The 20,971-nt window shown below is 41.7% G+C and overlaps 1 protein-coding gene across 1 annotated transcript in view; it reads right to left on the bottom strand.

Moving 5' to 3' along the window:
• Window positions 1-493: 493 nt before the first annotated feature.
• The window catches only part of LOC129170318 (cilia- and flagella-associated protein 44-like), a 22,535-nt gene continuing 2,057 nt past the window's right edge, over window positions 494-20,971 (bottom strand). The window contains exons 4-34 of the mRNA XM_054757732.1: window positions 20,565-20,667; window positions 20,262-20,478; window positions 19,978-20,092; window positions 19,119-19,283; window positions 17,488-17,643; window positions 17,354-17,401; window positions 15,280-15,379; window positions 14,378-14,472; window positions 14,103-14,297; window positions 13,711-13,821; window positions 12,587-12,739; window positions 12,294-12,479; window positions 12,077-12,219; window positions 11,259-11,538; window positions 11,105-11,160; window positions 10,469-10,631; window positions 10,243-10,373; window positions 9,135-9,340; window positions 8,914-9,058; window positions 8,649-8,826; window positions 8,271-8,512; window positions 6,671-6,890; window positions 6,384-6,587; window positions 6,011-6,206; window positions 5,819-5,929; window positions 4,262-4,392; window positions 2,450-2,566; window positions 2,176-2,377; window positions 1,947-2,107; window positions 1,699-1,833; window positions 494-1,342 (exon numbers count right to left, since the gene is read on the bottom strand). Of these exons, the coding sequence (XP_054613707.1) occupies window positions 1,079-1,342; window positions 1,699-1,833; window positions 1,947-2,107; window positions 2,176-2,377; window positions 2,450-2,566; window positions 4,262-4,392; window positions 5,819-5,929; window positions 6,011-6,206; window positions 6,384-6,587; window positions 6,671-6,890; window positions 8,271-8,512; window positions 8,649-8,826; window positions 8,914-9,058; window positions 9,135-9,340; window positions 10,243-10,373; window positions 10,469-10,631; window positions 11,105-11,160; window positions 11,259-11,538; window positions 12,077-12,219; window positions 12,294-12,479; window positions 12,587-12,739; window positions 13,711-13,821; window positions 14,103-14,297; window positions 14,378-14,472; window positions 15,280-15,379; window positions 17,354-17,401; window positions 17,488-17,643; window positions 19,119-19,283; window positions 19,978-20,092; window positions 20,262-20,478; window positions 20,565-20,667 (4,929 nt within the window). The 3' untranslated portion in view covers window positions 494-1,078. The remainder of the gene's footprint in view (window positions 1,343-1,698; window positions 1,834-1,946; window positions 2,108-2,175; window positions 2,378-2,449; window positions 2,567-4,261; window positions 4,393-5,818; window positions 5,930-6,010; window positions 6,207-6,383; window positions 6,588-6,670; window positions 6,891-8,270; window positions 8,513-8,648; window positions 8,827-8,913; window positions 9,059-9,134; window positions 9,341-10,242; window positions 10,374-10,468; window positions 10,632-11,104; window positions 11,161-11,258; window positions 11,539-12,076; window positions 12,220-12,293; window positions 12,480-12,586; window positions 12,740-13,710; window positions 13,822-14,102; window positions 14,298-14,377; window positions 14,473-15,279; window positions 15,380-17,353; window positions 17,402-17,487; window positions 17,644-19,118; window positions 19,284-19,977; window positions 20,093-20,261; window positions 20,479-20,564; window positions 20,668-20,971) is intronic.

Raw genomic sequence — 20,971 nt, 5'->3', positions numbered from 1 at the left:
CGTTGCAGTATAGAAAAGCAAATTGCGCGGCCATCTTAAGTTTGTCCCATTTATAATACCGTTGAGACGCACACGGGTCGGCTTCCGCATTTGTGAGCCATTTCAAATGAGGAAACATATTTGCAATACAAACAGAAAAATGAACTTTAATTGTAATATATATTTTTTAGACACAATACATGCAACCACGCAGCCTATACTTTTATTTACCTGTAATATTGTAGTAGTATTGTTGTGACACCCCATTCGCTAATGGATTTGTCCAAAGCTACATTGACCAATCAGGAAAGAAAGTTCAGTTACGGCGAAAGAATTCGGTGATTGGCAGAATGTTCACAAGTAAGTGTGGTGACAAAAACATATTTTTGGTTGCCTAAAACATCGGTGTTGTGTTTTATTCTCATTATAATTCATTAACAAATGAAAGCAAACATCTTTACAAGCAGGCATCTTGACAAATTCAAGTAAAAGTATTAGCAATACAGTCCCTGCATTTACTTGGTATTGAATCAATACCAACCTTTCCTATGTCGCCTACCCCTACTCTTTGTAATTCATTGAGAATAAATTTAAAACATAAACTTCATTCATCATTAACTAGATCCGAAAAGAAAAGTCAAAGCTAAAAAAAAAAGGTTCCTGTCTCATCTTGACACGGGGGAGAAAATCAGTCTTTTGCGAGTGTCATCTTTTATAGACGCATTCAATAATAATGAGGCAGATTCTGTGGGGAAAATTAGTTGTCTTGCTGGAAATTATATAACATTGGTCACGTTAGTCGAATACTTTGAATCGGGATACATTTTACTCAACACACACACCAAAAGTTAAGTATTTTCATGTCATCAGACTAAAGTTCCAGTCAAGTCCAGTCAATGATGTCAAAGTCCAAGTTGAGTTGCAAGTCTTTGATGATATTGTCAAGTCAAGCCCAAAGTCATCAAAATTGTGAATTTGATCATGACTTGAGTCCACATCTCTGCATTTTGATTCTGATAATGTTTAGGTAGATGACTTCATGACGTTCCAAGTACTCTCTTCATTTTGTGACTCCAGTCTTCTGTTGATAAACCTCCACTCAGTTCCATGCCTTCCCGTCTCGCTTGTTAGAATGCAGTCCACCTGCTTCCTTGGTGTGTGTCTGCACAGTGGGCTTGGTCCAAGGAACAAGGGGAGGCAGCTGGTTGTGGCTGCTCAGCAGAACGTGACCTCCTTTACGTGAAAGAAAGCTGATCTCTCTGCTGAGGGCCTCCACCTGCTGGGCCTGTTTTCTCACCAATTCTTGAAGACGCCACACTTCATTTCTGTCGCTTTGCCTGCTGAAGTCTTGAAGCTGTTTCTCCTGACGACACAAATGGAAATTTTGTGGAAATTCTTGTGAAACATAACAATCTTAATTTCTCAAATTTTATAATGCAAATATTGACCGGTGAAACTCAGGGAAATTAAAGCAGAAAAAAGAAATATGCGATTATGCAAATGCAGAACCACGAATAGGCAGTGATCTACTGTATGTTAAAGTCCTAAAAATGGGATTAAGTGGCCCAAATCATAGTTTTCATAAAGAATAAAAAATTGTCCTCCCGTTTTACATACAATACTACCTAAAACCTGCAGGGCCAAATTGCTGTAGTAGTATTTAAAGCATTATTAATCATAACCCTAGCATGCAATGTGGTGCATTTTCAAACCAATTACAATTTTCTTCTGCCTTGCGTCAAGTTTCTGCTCCAGCTCTTTCTTCTGTTCAAAGAGGCTATTCAAGCAAAGGAGGCGTTCTGTGTTGCTCCTTGTCATCCTCATCAGGACCTCACGAGCCTTTTGTACTTTTATCTGAAACAAACACAAAAACAAATATACTGTATCAATAATTGTAGAAAGAATGTCTCGGAAGGCACATAAACATGCAGGTAGGCCCAAAGGAACACACAAAAAGGTTGGCGTACATCCCACTCTTTGATTTCTTTGGCGTTTGCAGCTTCTTGAAGGAGTTTTTGCTGCTTCAGCTCCTCAACCATCCTGTTGCCTGACAGCGTCTGCAGAACCTCCAGATCCACCTCCCTCCCAAACCTTCTCATCATGAGCTGATTGCATAGCTTCTCCAGCGCTACACCAAAACACAAATGAATTAGTGTTGGTTCTGCTGGTTGAGATCTCAAAATGCTTGGGTCTTACACTGGATCTCAGCGCTCATGTCTTTTCGTTCTTGAACTAGCCTGGTGTACTGCTGACGGGCTTGACTGTAGACTTCTGTCTGCTGCCTCTTTTCCGCCTCCAGCTGATTCACTCGTTCCTGCAGACGTTGCAGCTCTGTCCTGGTGAGCACCAACGCCGAGCTCATGTCCGAAGGCACAGGGCCATTGACATCAAACTCGATCTGGGAGACGTTAAAGAAAAGTACTGGCAACTGAAGAAGACTTCCATTGGTCAGTCCCAAGTTGTTGTTTACCTGGTGCAGCCGAAGAGGAACCACAACATCTAGTTGGTTCATTTGCTGCTGTTTTTCTCTGTTAACTTGCTCTAAGTCATCCTCTGCTGCCTTGCGACTGATCTGCACTGATTTTAACTGTAAATCACAAAAAATAAAAACAGAGTAGAGTCAAATCTTTATGGAAAGTCTTTTGTCTGGTCTTTATTTCATATTATTTCATATATTTCAAAAAAATCCAAACCTGCATGGCCCTGTGTGAAAAAGTCATTGCCCCCTAAAACTAATAACTGGTTAGGCCAGTTAGCCCAGCAACAGTTGCTGGGCTAACTGGCAGCAACAACTGCAATCAAGCATTTGCAATAACTTGTGACGAGTCTCTTACAGCGCTGTGGAGGAATTTTGGCCCACTCATCTTTGCAGAATTGTTGTAATTCAGCCACGTTGGAGGGTTTTCAAGCATGAACCGCATATTTAAGGTCATGCCACAGCATCTCAATAGGATTCAGGCCAGAACTTTGACTAGGACACTCCAAAGTCTTCATTTTGTTTTTCTTCAGCCATTCAGAGGTGGACTTGCTGGTGTGTTTTGGATCATTGTCCTGCTACAGAACCCAAGCTGGTTTCAGCTTGAGGTCACAAATAGATGGCCGGACATTCTCCTTTAGCATTTTTTGGTAGACAGCAGAATTCATGGTTCCATTTATCACAGCAAGTCTTCCAGGTCCTGAAGCAGCAAAACAGCCCCAGACCATCACACTACCACCCCCATATTTTACTGTTGGTATGATGTTCTTTTTCTGAAATGCGACATTACTTTTACATCAGATGTATAATGGGGAACACACCGTCTAAAAAGTTAAACTTTTGTCTCGTCAGACTACAGAATATTCTCCCAAAAGGCCTTGGGGATCATCAAGATGTTTTTGGCAAAATTGAGACGAGCCTTGATGTTCTTTTTGTTCAGCAGTGGTTTTCGTTGTGGAACTCTGCCATGCAGGCCGTTTTTGCCCAGTGTCTTTCTTATGGTGGAGTCATGAACACAGCGTGCAGTTCTTTGGATGTTGTTGTGGGGTCTTTTGTGACCTCTTGGATGAGTCGTCACTCTTGGGGTAATTTTGGTTGGCCGGACACTCCTGGGAAGGTTCAACCACTTATCCATGTTTTCGCCATTTGTGCATAATTGTTCTCACTGTGGTTCGCTGGAGTCCCAAAGCTTTAGGAATGGCTTTATAAATCTTTCCAGACTGATAGACCTCAATTAATCTCAGTTAAATTATGTTTTAACAGGGGGCAATTACTTTTTCAGGTGTGGATTTTTTTCTGCCATAAAGCAATAGTTTGGATTTTTGACATGAAGTTATATGACATTCCCATCAGCAGTGTACTACATCAACAGTGACTTACCCCCCTACTTGGTCCCGCGAGTCCATTTTGGTCAGATTTTCGTGACGAGGAACGTAGTTCCGCTTAGTTGCTGGGTCATTTAAGTAAAGAGTTTGACTTCATACAGGGAGTTAAACAGCTCGGCATTTGTCTCGGCGTTTGTCTCCCGCCATATCCCTGTGTATTGTCACCTCTCCATTCTTGTATATATAATGAAGACGCTTTCATCTTCTTCCGCGACGGAGCGGATGTGGCCAACATGCTAACTACTAAGCGACAGTGCGGGCAAAAATAAGAACTATGCTTTTAATAATAAAAAGTTTCATTTAAAAACTGCAATACGTGTTCAGTTGTGTTGCAAAAAATAAGAAATTAGGAAGGGGGCAAACACTTTTTCACACCACTGTAGATGATTACATCTAATACCACTCTGAAACATCCTCTAACCTTTTTAATGAGCGTGTCGCATTCTCTCTCCAGAACGTCAGCACTCTTTTTCTCCTCTGCCAGCCGTTCTTCCAGGTCCAGTCGACGTTCACGCAACTGCAGTATGTGCTCAAACAGCTTTGGGTCACAATCTATGACACAAAAGTACCCAGAGGATGTTTGACTCTATTCTGTTTTAGATAATTCTTTAACTGTCAGTTACTTGAACAGCAGGATACATTTTCCAACAGATTGACAGGTCAGTGATCCCAAAAACACATCTAAACTGGATAAAACAAGCTAATATAAAGTTTTTAGAATGGCCTTCCCGAAGTCCTGACCTCAACCTTACAGCACATTTGTGGCTATGCTTAAAAGTCAAGTCTGTGTCAGGAAACTAAATAAACGCTACAAAGTCTACCAAGAAGGGTGATCAAATATCCAGCCACAGTTTTGCTAGAAGCTTGTTGATGTTGGTCATTATTGGTTGTCTTCTCCAGGAAACTCACTTCCTGATTGGCTATGTTCCATGTGATCATTACATCTTTGGCTATGATATCCTCAGTGTTGACCAGACACAACAGGATTTCATCCATCCATTTCATGGGCCATTCCACTGAATCAGTTCCATTTTCTTATTGTAACGTTCTCGAATTAAACTACATTTCTGTCTTTTTTCAACTCTAAATCTAATAATACACTATTGAGCTACTCAAAATGTGTATTGGCCCATCTCAGGCAACTATAATTTAATAGTAGTTTCCTAAGCCAAGATCACTCCTTTAAGTAACAGGAGTGAGTTTTTAGGATAGAATTCGTAAACACACAAAAAAAAATATAACCAACATGGCATTTATGCTAAAGCGTGCTGAAAATCTTGAACAATTTTATTTAAAAATATACACAAATGACATAAAAAAACAGGACTTTGCTGAGATTTCACCCTGAATGTTTTCCATGAAAAATTTATTATTGGGCATTTGCTACTTTTGGTTGAAAATGGGAGGAATAGCGGGAAATGTATGTGAAAACCAGTCTTTTTGCTGGTATGATTTTGGTCCTTCTGTCCTGGTCATGTGTGGTCCCACAATACTTTAAACAGTGTGACTGTCTCCTCACTTTGGACATATTGTGGATCTAGCTTTTTTGAAAAGGGGGGGTGTGGCCGAGGCGCTGGAAATGGAGCAGGAGGTTTGGGGGCCCTTCCCCGGAAATTTGTTTTAAATTAGACCTCATTTCCTGCAATCTGGTGATATCTGAGGCCAATTTTATGTCCTTAATTTCAAGAGTTTGTTGTTATTTTTATCCTTGAAATATATTGTTTAAGCAAAAGTGTACACTAAAAATCACTAAATCCGCTAAATCACTAAATCCGCGCCTGATTGTCGTCAGCCATGCATTTTCTTCATCAACTGCACCTCCGCCTTTTCCAGCTGTCTTCTTTGATGTGTCACACGCTCCGTAGCTTTCCACTGGTCTTTGCTATATATTCGACACAAACCTTAAATCTTACCAATGTTTTATCATTCTCAGGCCAACCTCTTGGTGTGTTCCAAGAGGTAAAAGGAAAGTACTCACCTGGAGGGCATTCCTCAACAGCAGCTTCTCCCTCCGGTGTATCCCAATCCTCCTCATCATCATCCCAGTTTTCATAATCATCAAAGTCTTCACCACTGTCATTCTCGTTTTCTGCAAATCGTATTTGCAACATATGAACAATACAAACATGCTTACTGCCCAGTACATACTCTGGGTGAATGCTCCCCTCACCTTCATCTCCCACCCGCTCCTTCTTCTTGATACGTTTGATTTTCTTCTTGAACACTTTGAAGAGATACTCTTCAAATTTCTTGTCATCACCCAGCGAGGCCCGAAAGGCTTTAGATACGGCCTTCTCTCTCTCCTGCACCTTCGCTATGTCTTTATGCTTCAGTTCCAGCTCCTCCTGAGACTCCTCCAGCTTAGACTATGGCACAAGATACGGCAGAACCTATGAATCAGCTGCATCAGGCACTTTCTAGTATACCAAAGTGAATGTGAAAATCATGTACGGTAGATAGGACTTTCTAGTGTACTCTGAGCATAGGAATGTTTGGATAATTTGGCTGTGAAGATAGTGTTAGAGAACTAGTGAGCATCCCACCATCAAGTTGTTCTCCTCCTTCAGACGTATGTTGAGCTTCTCCTGCAAGGTTTTCTCATTCTTGTCCACCTCCTTAAGGAGCAGCAGTTCCTGAAAAAGTGTCAGCTGCCGAAGGTTGCCAAGTTTGAGCATCCATTCCAGCTTCTCCACCTTGTTCAGGCACATCAAGTGCTCCTTGTCAAACTGATGCACCAACCTTTCCATCTAGTGTTTGAAGAATCAGTACATTTACATTGAGATAATACTTGGAAGAATATTTAATTAAAAAGTAAAAAACCTTAATCGACCTTCTCCAGGATAGAGTCCTGTATGTGCAGCAATTTGCTCTGCTTGTTCTCCTCGCTCAGCTGTGCTTCTTGCTCCTCTGTAGGCTCTTCTTCTTCTTCCTCCTCAATGGCTACAGATGAGTATTTTCCCATTTCCTCTGCTTCCTCCAGACCTTCCACCTCTTCTTCCAGTTGCTTGAGCAAACCCACTTCCGGATCCTTCAGTTCTGTGCATTGAGACCTGCAACATTCATCATTCATCCAAAAAATCCTTGTCAATGCAGTGCACAATATGTTGGTGCATTTCCGTTTTTACACTCCGGTCACAGATAATATGAGGGGTATTCATTAAAAAATCCCCCTAACCCACATTGGAGAAAATTTACATGGTGCATGCATAATATTATTTCATAAGTCACACTTATGCTCGCACACTTATAGTCAGGTGCGACTTACAGTATATATCAATATATGTATAATTTAACATGTGCTGCCTTAATTAATAATAATGAATTGAGTTGAGTTTGTCACACAGTTAAGCAAACACACCGAATGATACAGATATCGAATGTTGTTATGGAATACTTTCTCATACGTGTTTGCCTTGATGTGCCTGTAAGTAATGTGCAACTCTAATGATATTATACCTGTGTGGATTGAGAAATGTCATATTTTAGACAGCAGTGTTGTTTAATGAAGACACTAATTATGTCTAGCTTGGGGATTGTAGCTGCTGTGTCAGCCACTAAATAACTAAATACACAAGTATGATTTTTAGTCTATTTTAATTCATTTTTTAATTTTCCTGACTCTACAGAACTAGCGCCATCTGACTTACACTTCGCAGATGATAAAATGTTTATTTGAAGCAGTGTGACGCAGCTGGCATGAGAATCAGCACCTCCAAGTCAGAGTCCGTGGTTCTCACCCGGAAAAGGGTAGCGTGCCGGGTTGGGGATGAGATCCTGCCCCAAATGGAGGAGGTTCAAGTACCTTGGGGTCATGTTCAGTGAGGAAAAGATGGATTGCGAGATAAATAGGTGGATTGGGGTGGTGTTTACAGTGATGTGGACTCTGCATCAATCCGTTGTGGTGAAGGGGGAACTGAGCAGGAAGGCATAGTGCTCACTTTACCAGTCATGAGCTTTGGGTAGTGACGGAAAGGACAAGATCGCAGGTACAAGCGGCTGAAACTCGGTGTTCAGCCGCTGCTTCTCCACATTGAGAGGTGCCAAATGAGGTGGCTAGGGCATCTGGTCAGAATGTCTCCCAGATGCCTCCTTGGTGAGGTGTTCAGCGCTTGTCCGACTGGCAGCAGGCCTTGAGGAAGACCCAGAGCACGTTGGAAAGACTATGTCTGTCAATGGGCCTGGGAATGTCATGGGATTATCTGGGAGGACCTGAATGAAGAAGCCAGGGAAAGGGGAAGTCTGGGCTTTTCTGTTTAGGCTGCTGCCCCTTTCACCCAACCCCAGATAAACACAAGAAAATGGATGGATGGCTTGATGGAAGTCATGGCTTGACGTAACCTGCAGACTTCACAGCTACATAAAGTGATTGAAGCGGTGTGCCGCTGGGAAGTGTGTTGGTGGAAATCTTTAATGAACACTGACTACAGCACCTCTGCTCCCTCAGCACCCTGTATCTGTCCAGGATAGCTGGGCTGCATCGCTGCCTCTTGTCTGGGATTTCCTCCGGTCGTATAGTGGGCAAGGGTGGTGGATGGCGGTGGAGATGGGATGGCAGAAGTTTCTGGACCCTCTGGAGCTGCTGAGCTTGCACCTGCAGTTTTGCTACAAGGTGAAGTTTGCAGTCTCGCAAGGCCCAGATCTCTCTGTTCATCTCAGTCTGTTTCTCTCGTATCTGTGATGGAATAATTTTTTAAAAATCATCTCTATTGTAGCCGATATATCATCATTTGTATCATTGACATTGGGTGTTACACAAAGACTGGACAGCTGGTAATAAAATGTTTTGAAGACTGTAATATATGCATTACGTTGTCCTCCAGGTCTTTTATCTCGGCTTTCTTTCTGTCTGCACTCATTCGCAGGTGTTTTGGTACAGTGAAGTCTTTATCTGTCTTAAGTTTCAAGTCTCCAATGTTCTCTTTGGCTTCACAGATGGCCTGCACATCTCGCGGATCCTCGCAGTTCTTCTTCGGCTTCTCTGCGTAACTGAGACAACAATAAAAAAACAAAGCAATATATATAGCAATCATAGAGGCTTGCATTGGTTATGATGTCGTCCAAAGCCACACTCACAGTTTATCCCATTCCTGCTTCCGTTTCTCAATCTTTGCTTGTGCTTGTTTAGCTTTCTCTGCAGCCTTTTGGAGCCTCTCGATCTGCCGATCTGCCAGCTTTACCCCTGAAGAATGAGTCACCAGGGTGTGAGGCACATCCTCCTCTGGGGAGCATGCATCAGCATTAATTCAGTGTTGTGCGGTATTTGAGAGAGAGCAAATGTTTTAACTTTGTCACACCATCTATTTCGCTGCTGCCTTTCACAGGTTGGTCTTTGGATTTTCGACGTTCCCCTTGAGCAGTTTCTTTGCCGCTGGACTCAGTGGACCTGCATTGTTGTTGGATGTGTACTGAAGAAAGTTCAGGAATATTATATGTGGAGACTTTGTGGCCAGTATGGATGGCGAACACAGTGAGTACATCAGACTCTGGAGAGCCATTGAACCTGGAAGTAAGAACCACCAACAAGGTCACTAATCATTTATAATATATGATGTTTTAGTTTAAAACTTTTATTCATTGATGATTCAGCATTCATGACCCTGCAAATTTGCAGATTTTTGGTCCAAAATTAATTTTTTAACATTTAGTTTTGTCCAAAAATGGGTATTTTTTTCTGCAGAAACACATCTCATTCTTATTCAGCAATAATTTATTAAGTGTGACGCCAACTTTGTGTTGCTGAAGGGACTACCTCAGTTCTCAGGTTTTGAACAGGTGCGATACTACGGTGTGCACAGTGTGTCTGATTGCGCTCACAGAATTACAAGGAGTGGCAGGTCGTTGAAAAATTAGGGGGAACATTGTACATGACTTTCTTTGTCGTTTCCACAGCTTCATAAATCCATCTGTTCATCAATCATCTTACATTATCATTCATTAAAATCCCACCACTGTACTGTGGAACCCATCTTTTTCCAAAAGCAAATTTGTGTTTATACCAAAATCAATAAACACAAACAAAAAAGGGTGGAAACGAAGTTAAAACACACCACAACCTCAGCAGGCGATATTTCTGTTGTTTTGTTATTTTGTCGCAATTGTCGTTGTTGCTGTTGTCCTTGTCTCTCTCTGTATTGTCCCCCTCTTGTACCCACACTCCACCCTCTGTTTTCTTTTCTCTTCGTCTCTATCCCCTCCTGCTCCGGTCCGGCTGCTCCAAATTTGCAAAACAACAAATCGTCAAAGTCAAATAAATTCTGTATAACAGGGGAAGAGTATCTCACACTTTTCCCTGGCAGAGCAAATCTGTTGAGCACGTAAGGGCATTTAGATCAACAATACTATCTGCCCTAAAAATGAAAACAATAAAAATAAATAAGTGGTATATTAGTGTTTATCTAGTACCACTTCTGTAGTTTGTTGAGTGCTATACGGGAGTGCTCCTCTTCCCAACTCATCTGGTCTTGGACCTCCTTCAATTTCCCAGCTTTCTCTATCTCAGCCAGCTCTGCGAAACGTGGGTCCAGCTGCAGCTCCTTTTGAAAATGGAAAATAACTATCAATAAAACTAATGTACTTGTTCTCAAGTCTTCGTTGTCTTCATCATCCAAATTGTAATGTGTGTCTTTACCGTGGGTGTTAACCGGATATGGCCTGGCAGCTCCTGGTTTTCCTTCAGCAGTTTTTTAAACATGTCCTGAATCTCACTGAGCTTTTTTCGCTTGTCGGATTTCTTCCTCTCAGCTTCCCGGCACAGACGGTCTTTCTCCAGCTTCTGTTTTGCCATCTCTAAGCTGGGGGGTCATGTCATGTCAGGTCAGGATCACTTTCATAATTTTAAGTCGTTTTTTGGATCGTTAAGATTGTTTTTATGAAAAAAAACCATCTATTTATTCTGGTCAGTGTCACAAGAAAGCAAGAGTTAATAGTGTACTACATAGAGCAATCAGCAGTCATCTAAACAATCATCTACATTCCTACTAATCCGCGTGTTTTTGGAGTGTGTGGTGGCTCCAAGCTACAAACTAAGGTACAGAAGAGAATTTATCCGACTTCAACTCTTCTTTTCAAGTTGTCACCACATCAAGTCATGTTTCTAACATACGTGATTAATATGGCCAGGGTTTTACGCCTGTATCCTTCTTCATGTGGCCCTCACTTTTAACCAGGAAACTGCCCAGAAACTGAACCTGACAGCATCCATCCATCCATTTTCTATGCCGCTTCTCCTCTGACAGCATCGAATAACAGCATATTCATACTCAACCTGTTGGCTGCTGGGTCATCAATGTCTTGCGCTAACTCCTCATTCTCAAGATCCACCTGTTAGAAGAATTTGGTGTCATATAACTCTTAATGCAAGTATTGTATTTACCCAGATGTATTTCCAGAACTTGCCTCTGTGTTGTGTTCTGACTCACCCTTGGTGAAGGAACCGTAGCCCTTTTTCTCTGGAAGGTTTTCTGTAGCTCCTCAAGAGGAAGCAGACTGAAGGAGAAGATGTTCCCATCATCTCCTGCTGTCAGCACAAAATGATCATCATGGCTGCAGCATATGTTTCGTAGGTGTCCATAAATGCTGTCGTGGACGCTCAGTTCCCAGTACGCCTGCATGGAGGTTAGGGAGTGGTCATCAGGGTCCAGAGGATAAACTCTGATGGAGCCTGAGTGCATGCCACAGAGCATCAGCTGCCTGTTGGAGCTGGAACACAAACATAAAGTAAAACCACTACATTAGGGACCACAAACTGGCGGACCCTGGTCCAAGTCCGGACCCACACGTCATCCAATACGGAACTGGATTTTAAGTTTTGACAAAGCTTTCTCAGACTTTATGGCACTGGTTGATCAACTAAAAAAAAACACTAACCAATTGCGTGCGAGTTAAGCCATCCCACGAGCTAAACAGTGCAACTCTAAATACAACAGCGACAGATACAAGACGAGAGAAGTGAAGCAAGGGACACAGAAGAGCGAGTGAGGCATACAGAGAAAGAAGATAGAAACAAGTGATAGTGACAAATAAAGACAGCGAGATGAGGAAAAAAAGACAGATATGTCTCCCACTCGCCCACTTGCTACTCCTGCCTTTTCTCGCCCTGGCCACCGGTAATGGTGGAGGAGTGGGAGGACAGCGAGACAGTCGGAGACAACAGACTTTATTGAGGAAATTTTCTGTACTTATTTGAATTTCAGTTGAATACCTCTGCTTTATATTTTCATCAATTGACCAATCATACCTGAAGGTGACTGAACAAATAGAGTCATCATCTGCATTGTGGATCACAAGGAAGTCAAATGGCTCATCCTGACGTTGGTCTGGGTCCTCATCCTGATTGTCTGAGAACTTACAGTGGTACAAGAAACCTGCGTCAAATCCTCCCTAAAGATAAAAAAAAAGTAAATTCATTTCCCAAATCAGGTGAATCAACATATAATGTGTGTATGTATTCGTACCATAGAGAGCCAGAACTGACCCGGCTTTGAATAGAACCCCCAGTGGAGAGGACTAGGGGGGTCAGGGATATAGATAGAGGGCAACTCCTCCTCCTTTTTCTCCCCCTCTTCTTCTTGTGTAATTTCCTTTCCCTCATCCTGTCGCTTTTCCTTCACAGCTTGTCGCCTTGCAATTCCATCCTCTCTCTGAAACCCGCAGATCCATGCAAGTCATAAAATATTTGTTGATTTTTGTGGTTAAGTCCGTAATTAGCAGTCCATTGAAAACCCAACAAACAACAGAAGAGAAATACCTTGATTCGAGATTTGACGCTCTTGAAGTAGAAGGATCTTCTGGGCAGTTCTAGCAGCTCGTAGGATTTGGTTAGCTTCAGGGCTTTCGGATCAGGACAAGGTACCTCCGTAATATGACCACTTTGACACAAGATTAGCAACCTGTTGTCATTCTGTGTGAAAATGGCAATTTGAGGGTTTGGTCACACTGTATGCCGCATTAACATGGAACATCAGACAACCCAGAATGTAGGGTAAGACCACCCCCTTTCATCCATCTAAAATGACAGCAAAGAACATGCAAACATACAGGTATATAGGAGAAAATATGTCAGAGGTGCTCCCTCCTTCTGTGTGTGTGGCACATGCACACACTGGCAGGCAGCGCACAGTAATGGCCAGTTGCTTTGCGTGCATACTTGTGATTCAGTATTCACTGCCCCGCAAAATTGCAGATTTTTAATCCCAAGAAGAATTTTAAATATTTTTTTTTTTCAGAAAATAGGCTGCTTTCTTCTGCAGACAGCACATCTCATTCATCTTAAGTCGATAATAATTTATAAACACATGATAATACAGGTAAAATGTACGGTATACATGAACCACAGTTGGAAATTATGCCTCACTGATCATGTTTTTTGTCAAGCATAGAAATTTTGCACTTTATCCAGTGTTCCTTAAATGCACCACAGTTGGTGTGAGATGCAAAAGTGAAACTTTTCTGTAACTTCTTCACTTTGACTCTGATTACATCTATTTCACCATTTTATATTATCATTCAGTCATGGTGAGGACCTACATGTTTTATACTTTAAATGCGTTCGATAAGTGTGTGATGCATATTGAAGAGAGAAGGGGAAGGTTCCGGATATTGAGTACTACTAAAAATCTTTATTGCAAATGTTCTGATGATCTAAAATAAGAACAAGACGTTCAAGTCAAGCTAGCAGGAGAGTTTGGATGGAGAGGGGGAGCTAGTTGTGTGTCCAAAGTCCACACATTTTTATGGGCATCAATTATTCACAGTTTTTTTTCTTAACCCTGTATCAACTGTATAAATCTCGAGACCTGTCTTTTTCAGACAATCACAAAGTACTGTCAGTACGGTATTTCATAGCGTATCCCCATTAAAAGAGAGACTTACATGGGAATGAGGTGACCACTCCAGTACCTCTACTGGTCCCGGAACAGAGACAAAACCGATTGGCTCGTACGTTTCCCCAACAGTGAAGAAGAACACAGTGCGGTCTGAGCTCTGAGAATTCGGGAAATGAACAGCAAATAAGGATGGAAAAACAACTTATGATGACATTCCTCCTACAGCATATAAAACTAACTGGAGGATGCGATACAAATAAATCAATAGAAAAATACAGAGCAAAAAAGACATAACCTGTGACTGACTTTCTATGAGTTTGACCTTATGCCCCTGCTTGAGCTTGGAAAAACATCCCCCACAATGTAACTGGCTCCTATAAAAGAGCCTTGCGAGTATATTTTAATTCAACAATGCGAGCGGAAGACTATGACACTTACCCCTGTGGCTAATATTTTTCCACTGCATTCATATGCCACGGCAGTTACAGGGGCATTATGGGGTTTGAAGGCCTGTTTGAGGCGCAGCTGAGCGCCTCCTTTGTAGCTGTGCACCCCTTTGGGGTCAAAAAGCTCCAGTAAGCGGACCACCCCATCTTCAAAGCCCGTCACGAGCAAACTTCCAGTCTGGCTGACCTGGAGGCAAACATCAGGGGTTGTTACCTATGTCACACATAATCGGGAAGGAAGTAGCATTAATGTAATGCCACAATTACCACAGGGGGAGCCCAGTGGAGAGCAGTTCCACCCTGACTGAAGCGGCTACAGGTCAGTTCTGTTTTTGCCAGAAAGTCAAAGACTCTAACTGAGCCTGGAAAAAAAGAATATGGATGAAGATAGCATGTATAGTCATGACTTTACAGTAAATCAGTGGTCCCCAACCTATCGGGCCGCACAGAAAGAAAAAATTATTTCCATGATGTTTTATTTTGAAAAGTGGCCGGATTCTCTCTGTTACATCCGTCTCACTTGACGCATGTCCATTGTGCGTCAAATGTTGATACTATGTGGGAATGAATAAAGGTAAGTTTTGATGACTTATTGAGTGCTAATGTGCACATTTGTCTCAAGTTAATTCATGCTAGCGCACTGCCTTTTCCCACACAAGTCAAACAGCGATGTAATAATCTTTCTGGAAAAACTTGGCTGGAACTTGAACTGGTGGATGCTGGGTCGGCATTCATTTTGTGCTTTTAATTAGATGTTATTTATGTCTTAGTTTTACACAATACATAATAAATAAGCTAAAAAGGTTGGGGACCACTGCAGTAAATGACATCTGTGGGTTGTGCTTAAAATGCTTTGGAAGACTAGCATACATGTAATCATTGAACAAATGTTCAGCTAGTTGTTACATCCTGCACGTGCAGCCATAATGCTCTGGTTGATGGTGGCCATGTTTGTGTGTACTAACTGTGGGGATTTCTAAAATTTCAAGTCAATCCGACTTATGACGTCAAAATTTGGGTCTTAATAACAGCGCCACAATGACAAATAATAACACAGGCAACACAGTAAGGTGCATGTTTTGACAAATGTGCAGTAGTTTAGGAGTTACACCATGAGGTGCCCTAATTTTTTCACCAATGTGTGTTGTGACACCCAAACAATGACTCACGGTCCAGAGAAGTTGTCGCCATGAGATGACTTTTCTTTGACACATCCAGACCCTTGATCGGCCCAACGTGGAAGGAAAACAGGCACTCGGGATCAGGAGTCTGCTCACGGAGATGTCAAACACTGTTTATCTCTCAACGTTGAACATGCCCAATAACAACAATGCACTTCTAAACAAAATACAATGTGGGCTGCCCCTTTTTAATAAATATTACCCCAAGTAATTCCAGTGAGAGGTGGTTCCGTAAGGTGCATCATTCCAGAACTGACTTTGGCAAAGCTACTTTTAGAGTTTACACTGATGTAACGGATGCCAGCCAGTGTGGCTATGTGAATGTACTTTGGTAAACCTCACTCCCTTAAGAGTCACACCAGATGTCACGTTAATAGTCTGGGCTTTTAACTCGACAGCTAGCGCCCCCAACTCTCATTCAGCAGACTCTGATTCGAGGCCAGGCCGAAACGCTGTACTGTCTGAACTAGGCGGGTTACATAATGACCCGGATGAAAGTGAGGTTTGGGGCGGTGAGTGTAACGGATACCAGCTGGTGCTGCTGTGCGTGACTACTTTGATAAACCTCACTCCCTGACGCCTTCAGATTTGCTGGATGTCCAGTTGACAGTCCGGGTTTTTAGCTTGACAGCGAGTGCTCTTAATTCTCATTCCGCAGCTGAACCAGGCGGGTAACACTCACACATCAGTTAGAACAGAAAATCATTTGCAAACCAGAGGGAGTCTCAAGCTCCCAAAGGTGGAAAATACTAATTGTGGTAAGGTACAGCCCTGGTAGAGGTCATCGGTCATCAAGCACCGGGAACATGTAAGATGTTATGCAGAGAGTATTAAAAAAGGTACATTCCTGGACAGATAATACACTTGAATCTTGCAAGAGAGTAGTTCTACTATCTAGTCCAGGGGTCTCAAACACAATTTACCTGGGGGCCGCTGGAGGTAGAGTCTGAGTGAGGCTGGGCCGCATCAAGTATTGGGAGTAGGGCTGGGAATCTCAGGGTACCTCACGATACGACAAGCGATACATGGCAATAATATCTTGATACAGTAATAGGGTGAATCAAATAAATAAATAATTTCACAGTTTATATTTTGCTGCATTTAGCTGGGATAGGCTCCAGCTTACCCGTGACCCTAATGAAGACAAGCGGTATAGAAAATGGGTGGACTTTTTTTAACACATTTTTTAAGTGACTCACTCACTCTTAGTTCAGTGTAGGCTTATGTGTGCATCCTACGAGTAACATTGGCTTGTCGCTTGTCGTATTACAGTAATCTTTGAAGACAAGTCGCGGGCCTCAAAATGTGACTCGGGGGCCGCAAATGGCCCACGGGCCACGACTTTGAGACCCCTGACTTAGACCTTGCGGGCCGCATTTACAGTAGTCTTTCCTGTCAAGTCGTGGGCCGCAAATGGCCCGCGGGCCGCAAGTTTGAGACCCCTGATTTCCGGCATCATTGGGCAGACCTGTTGCCATGCTAATCACTTTCCTAACTACGTCAATGTTATGTATGAGCACAGTGTTTTTCATGTGTTTGATCTTTTTTGTGGGTTTTGTGGTTTTTGCAGGAAGCAGCCGAGGTCGGCCTCGCCCTCTCTGGAGCATATAAACGTGTGCAGGTATGCTTTGCTCTCTTGTGTCTGCTCCAACCGATGTCTTTTTTTGTTAGCTTTTAGTTTTGTGTTTGCCCTTGTTTTCACTTTTGTTTTCAGTTTTAGTTTTTTTTTCTCATTCATGGGTAGCGGTGATAGGTTGATAGGGTTGGCCTGTTCACCTCACCGGCCTGGTGTTTGTTTGGACTGATTCACCAGGACCTTTCCTTTGTTACTTGAACGGGAAGGGTTTTTCGTCTCCTTTTTCGTTTATTCGTGAATAATGTTGGTGTCTTGATTTTCCCCACCTCCTGTGTCCTCATTAAATATGCTACGTTCCCTTGGGTCGTAAGTGAAGGAAATTGTTGAGAAAGTATTCTGTATGTATGCCGTTTTGTTAAATTGCTACATCCACCACCACGTTTAAAAGTTCATTTTAAAAATGATGTATCATTCAATGAACCTCACTGTGTATTTGAATGACAGATCCAGCTTCCAAATGGCTCCAGTGGAATCCTACAAAACCAGAGAGAAGAGTTTGGCTGATTCGGGTGAGGCTCGTCTGTTTTCTTTAAAGATGACTGGTGACTTTGTCCACTGACCTGAGCAAACCAAACATTAGAGTCAGGTTGAGAGCTTTTCACTATCGAGGACAAGCAGACATGATGTCCAACCACCAACTCATTCATTGGCTCGACCTCAAACTTGCTGCTCCCGCAGCTGCCTTCAGCAGTAACAATGGTCTCAAAGTCCCAGCCCTGAAAGCGTAAAGAACTGTCATTAATCAGGATCATTGCAGACTTTCGTTTGATAGCTATGAATCCAGCAGAGGGCGCTGTCTCACAAGTCAATTCACTCAAGATTTTCCAGCAAGAAGATGCTTTGACAAGACGTAATGTTGTATAACTACAAGTTTTTGTACAATGTACTGTACAGTTGTAGCCAAAAGTTTTGGGCTTTTGACCTAAATTCTGTGTTTCAGTCGCTCTGCTGCCTCTGTATTTTTTGAGAAATCATTTTGCGTGTCTGTACAAGCAATTGTACAAGAAATTTTTGTGGGGATCACCTAAATTAAAAATAATGCTGCAAAGTTATTGAAGCACAAAATTTGAGTCGCTCCCGTACTCTCGTAATTGTCTCCTGTTTGTGTCAAACCAAACTTAAGTATATTCAACTGCGAGAGGCATATTATAGGACGGGTCCTCAATTATAAGGGCCAGATTTATTCTCGGCAGACACTGTGGAGGCCAGATGGTATCAATAAAAAGAAATATTTATACATATATATATATATATATATATATATATATATATATATATATATATATATATATATATATATATATATATATATTTTAATTAAGATGATCTAATCTCCATTGAAATATATAATGTCCGTATACGGTATATAATTTAGCACAGGTCCAAATTTAAAATGTTAAAATCAGGGGGAGTGGGAGGATGAACTGTGTAAAGTTGTGATGTTTCATCCGCATGTTATGGTCCTACGAAACAGCCTTTACTTAAATGGCTTCCCCACTGCATTTTTGGTAAATGCATAATTTGTAGTTCAGTTCGTGTTAAAAGTCCAATATTTGGTGTCTACCTTTCTTTTTTTTGGAGTTGATAGCGCACTATTACATCCTATTACACCCTGTCTGTACAAAATAAAACCTTCAAGAGGCATAAGACAGTCAAAAGTGATCATTTTAACGACAGCAAAGGATGCCGGGAAATGCATAATCTCCTTATTTGGAAGCTGCAAACTCTTCCGGGTTACACATCTCATGGATTGTGATGTTTTTGTGTTGATATAAAACACTTTTGCCCAGACATTTGTTATTTTTTCAGCCCGGATTATTGGGGCATGTGTGTGCCTGGGTGTGTGCAATGATGAGTCTGCTACATTCACCGAATATGTTGGTTAAAAGGACAAGGTGTTTTTTAAAATTTAAGGGGGTGAACGGAGTGGGCGGGTGTGGGGGGTCTGGGGGTTGGTGTTAATGTCCAGTCCGGCCCAAAACATAAAGTAGGCTTTGACTTTTGGCCCCTTGTGCGATTGAGTTTGACACCCCTGTTCTAGTGAGACTGCATGGTTTCAATTATTTGAGTGATATTTGGTAGGATTAGACCATCAAAAATGTGCATTTTTAGGACTTTTTATTTGACTAATTTACTTTTTTAACCCCGCAAATAGAGACAATCTACTGTATGCCTGTAACTTCAGTTTTACCCGGATGACTCCATCGGAGCCAAAAGTCAACAGCTGTCCATCTTCCAAAGCAAAAGGCTTGACAACCCCTGCATGACAACACTGTCCTCCCTTGCTGCAGAGCTCCACTTTAATGGCGTTTCCATCCCACAGCAACAGGTTGCCCCAGTTGGAGCCAGACACCACCTGAGAGGAAGAATAAGGATCGGCTCACGGTTGGTAGAGAGAATGAATGACCTACCCATGTATTCATCTTTGAATAATGACTTAACATGGAAGGCCTCCCTCCAATTTGTCCCCATATTTCATCAAACCTTCCTTACAGTGCTGTCAGTTTGAACGTATCCACACACTTCTCTTATGAGCACGTCTGGCCGTCGATAAAACTACAACTGAACTGTTAGACCAGGAGTCATCTAGCAATACTTTGTCGCTATCTGGTGGTGCGTAACTACAGTGTTCTGTCATTTGTTGGAGTTGTATGTAGTCGTATGGCAGGGGTGTCCAAAGTGCAGCCCTGGGGCCATTTGCGGCCCGTGGCTGTTTTTTTTTTTTATTGGCCTCCAGCAAATTCTAAAGAGTTAATTTTAAAAGAATGTAAAAATCAGCAGCAACAAAGTCAAAATTTTAAAAGAAAAAAGTTGTAATCTGGCGAGAAAATGTGGTAATTTTACTAGAATAACTGTAATATTATGAAGAAAAATAAATTCATTTTAGTAGCATAAATATTAAAGAAAAAGGACATTTAAACAATTATGAGAGATAAACAAAACAACAAATATACTTGTAATTTTTGGAAAACATATCGACATGTGTTGGTTTACAAAATATGAAAGTGGCTCGTGCATGCTTTCATGTTTCAGCTCAGCAGACCACAAACCTTTCCATCTGGAAGTTCTATGTAGCCTTCAATGTCAGTAGCTGCAGTTTTTCCAAAATGGCCAATAAGCCCCTCCAGTTTGAGACCAGTAAATGTGTTGGCCATTTTCCAGAACCTTGAGAAAGAACAAATTTGAATCATAGATGAAAGATACACATTCACTGTCACTAAAATCTTGTATCTGTTGTGTTTTTAAATTTGCTATATGGTTGAAAATGAAGCACTACTCTACATATACAGTATGTATATTCTGTATTACAAGAGGCGTATGCAAGTGTTGTTACTTGATGTGTCCAGATCCTGATGATGTCAGCAGTCCAGGGTTGTATGGCGAGAAGCTCACTCTGTACACTTCCTGTGAAATGGCTTTGCACCTGAGCATCACTTCTTCCTGCCTCCAGTTCCACACTGTCAGCATGTAGTCAGGGGCACTGCCCAGGCTGGCCAGAAGACTCCCGTCACTGTTAAAGTTGACGGAGCTGAATGCACGCTCTGTGCCATCTACACGCAGAGGTTACACATGATCACACCCAACCACTCAGAGAGGTACCATCAACCATGCTGCATCTTGGTTCTCCAGTACTTACCTCTGAGGATGCGGTATGCTTGTAATGAAGGGTATTCATAAACTATCAGCAGTGGCTTGTTTCCCTTCTCTGCTACAGCAAAGTGGTCTTTGCTTGGGTGCACCTAAACACACACACACACACATAAATTACATCAACACACATACAGCATGCAGAAAAATGAAGGGATGGAAGCTACTTTAAAATTCTTTACATGTATGTTTAAAAACACTACATACATACAAAGTAGAGGCTAGATCATTTTACTCTATTGTTTTCCATCTAAAATTGTTATTGATAAATTCTTGACTATCCAAATATAATATAACTATAAAATTATTAAATAGGCCAAAACATTTTTTTCATTCATGGGAGGGTAGTCAAATATAATGGAAAACAATAGATTATTTTTTTTGAAATGTACAAAA

This window comes from Dunckerocampus dactyliophorus, chromosome 17 (assembly GCF_027744805.1).
Source record: "Dunckerocampus dactyliophorus isolate RoL2022-P2 chromosome 17, RoL_Ddac_1.1, whole genome shotgun sequence".
NCBI classification, from domain to species: domain Eukaryota; kingdom Metazoa; phylum Chordata; class Actinopteri; order Syngnathiformes; family Syngnathidae; genus Dunckerocampus; species Dunckerocampus dactyliophorus.
The sequence above is the reverse complement of the archived record's forward strand: the minus strand, read 5'-3'. Positions and strand labels throughout refer to the sequence as shown.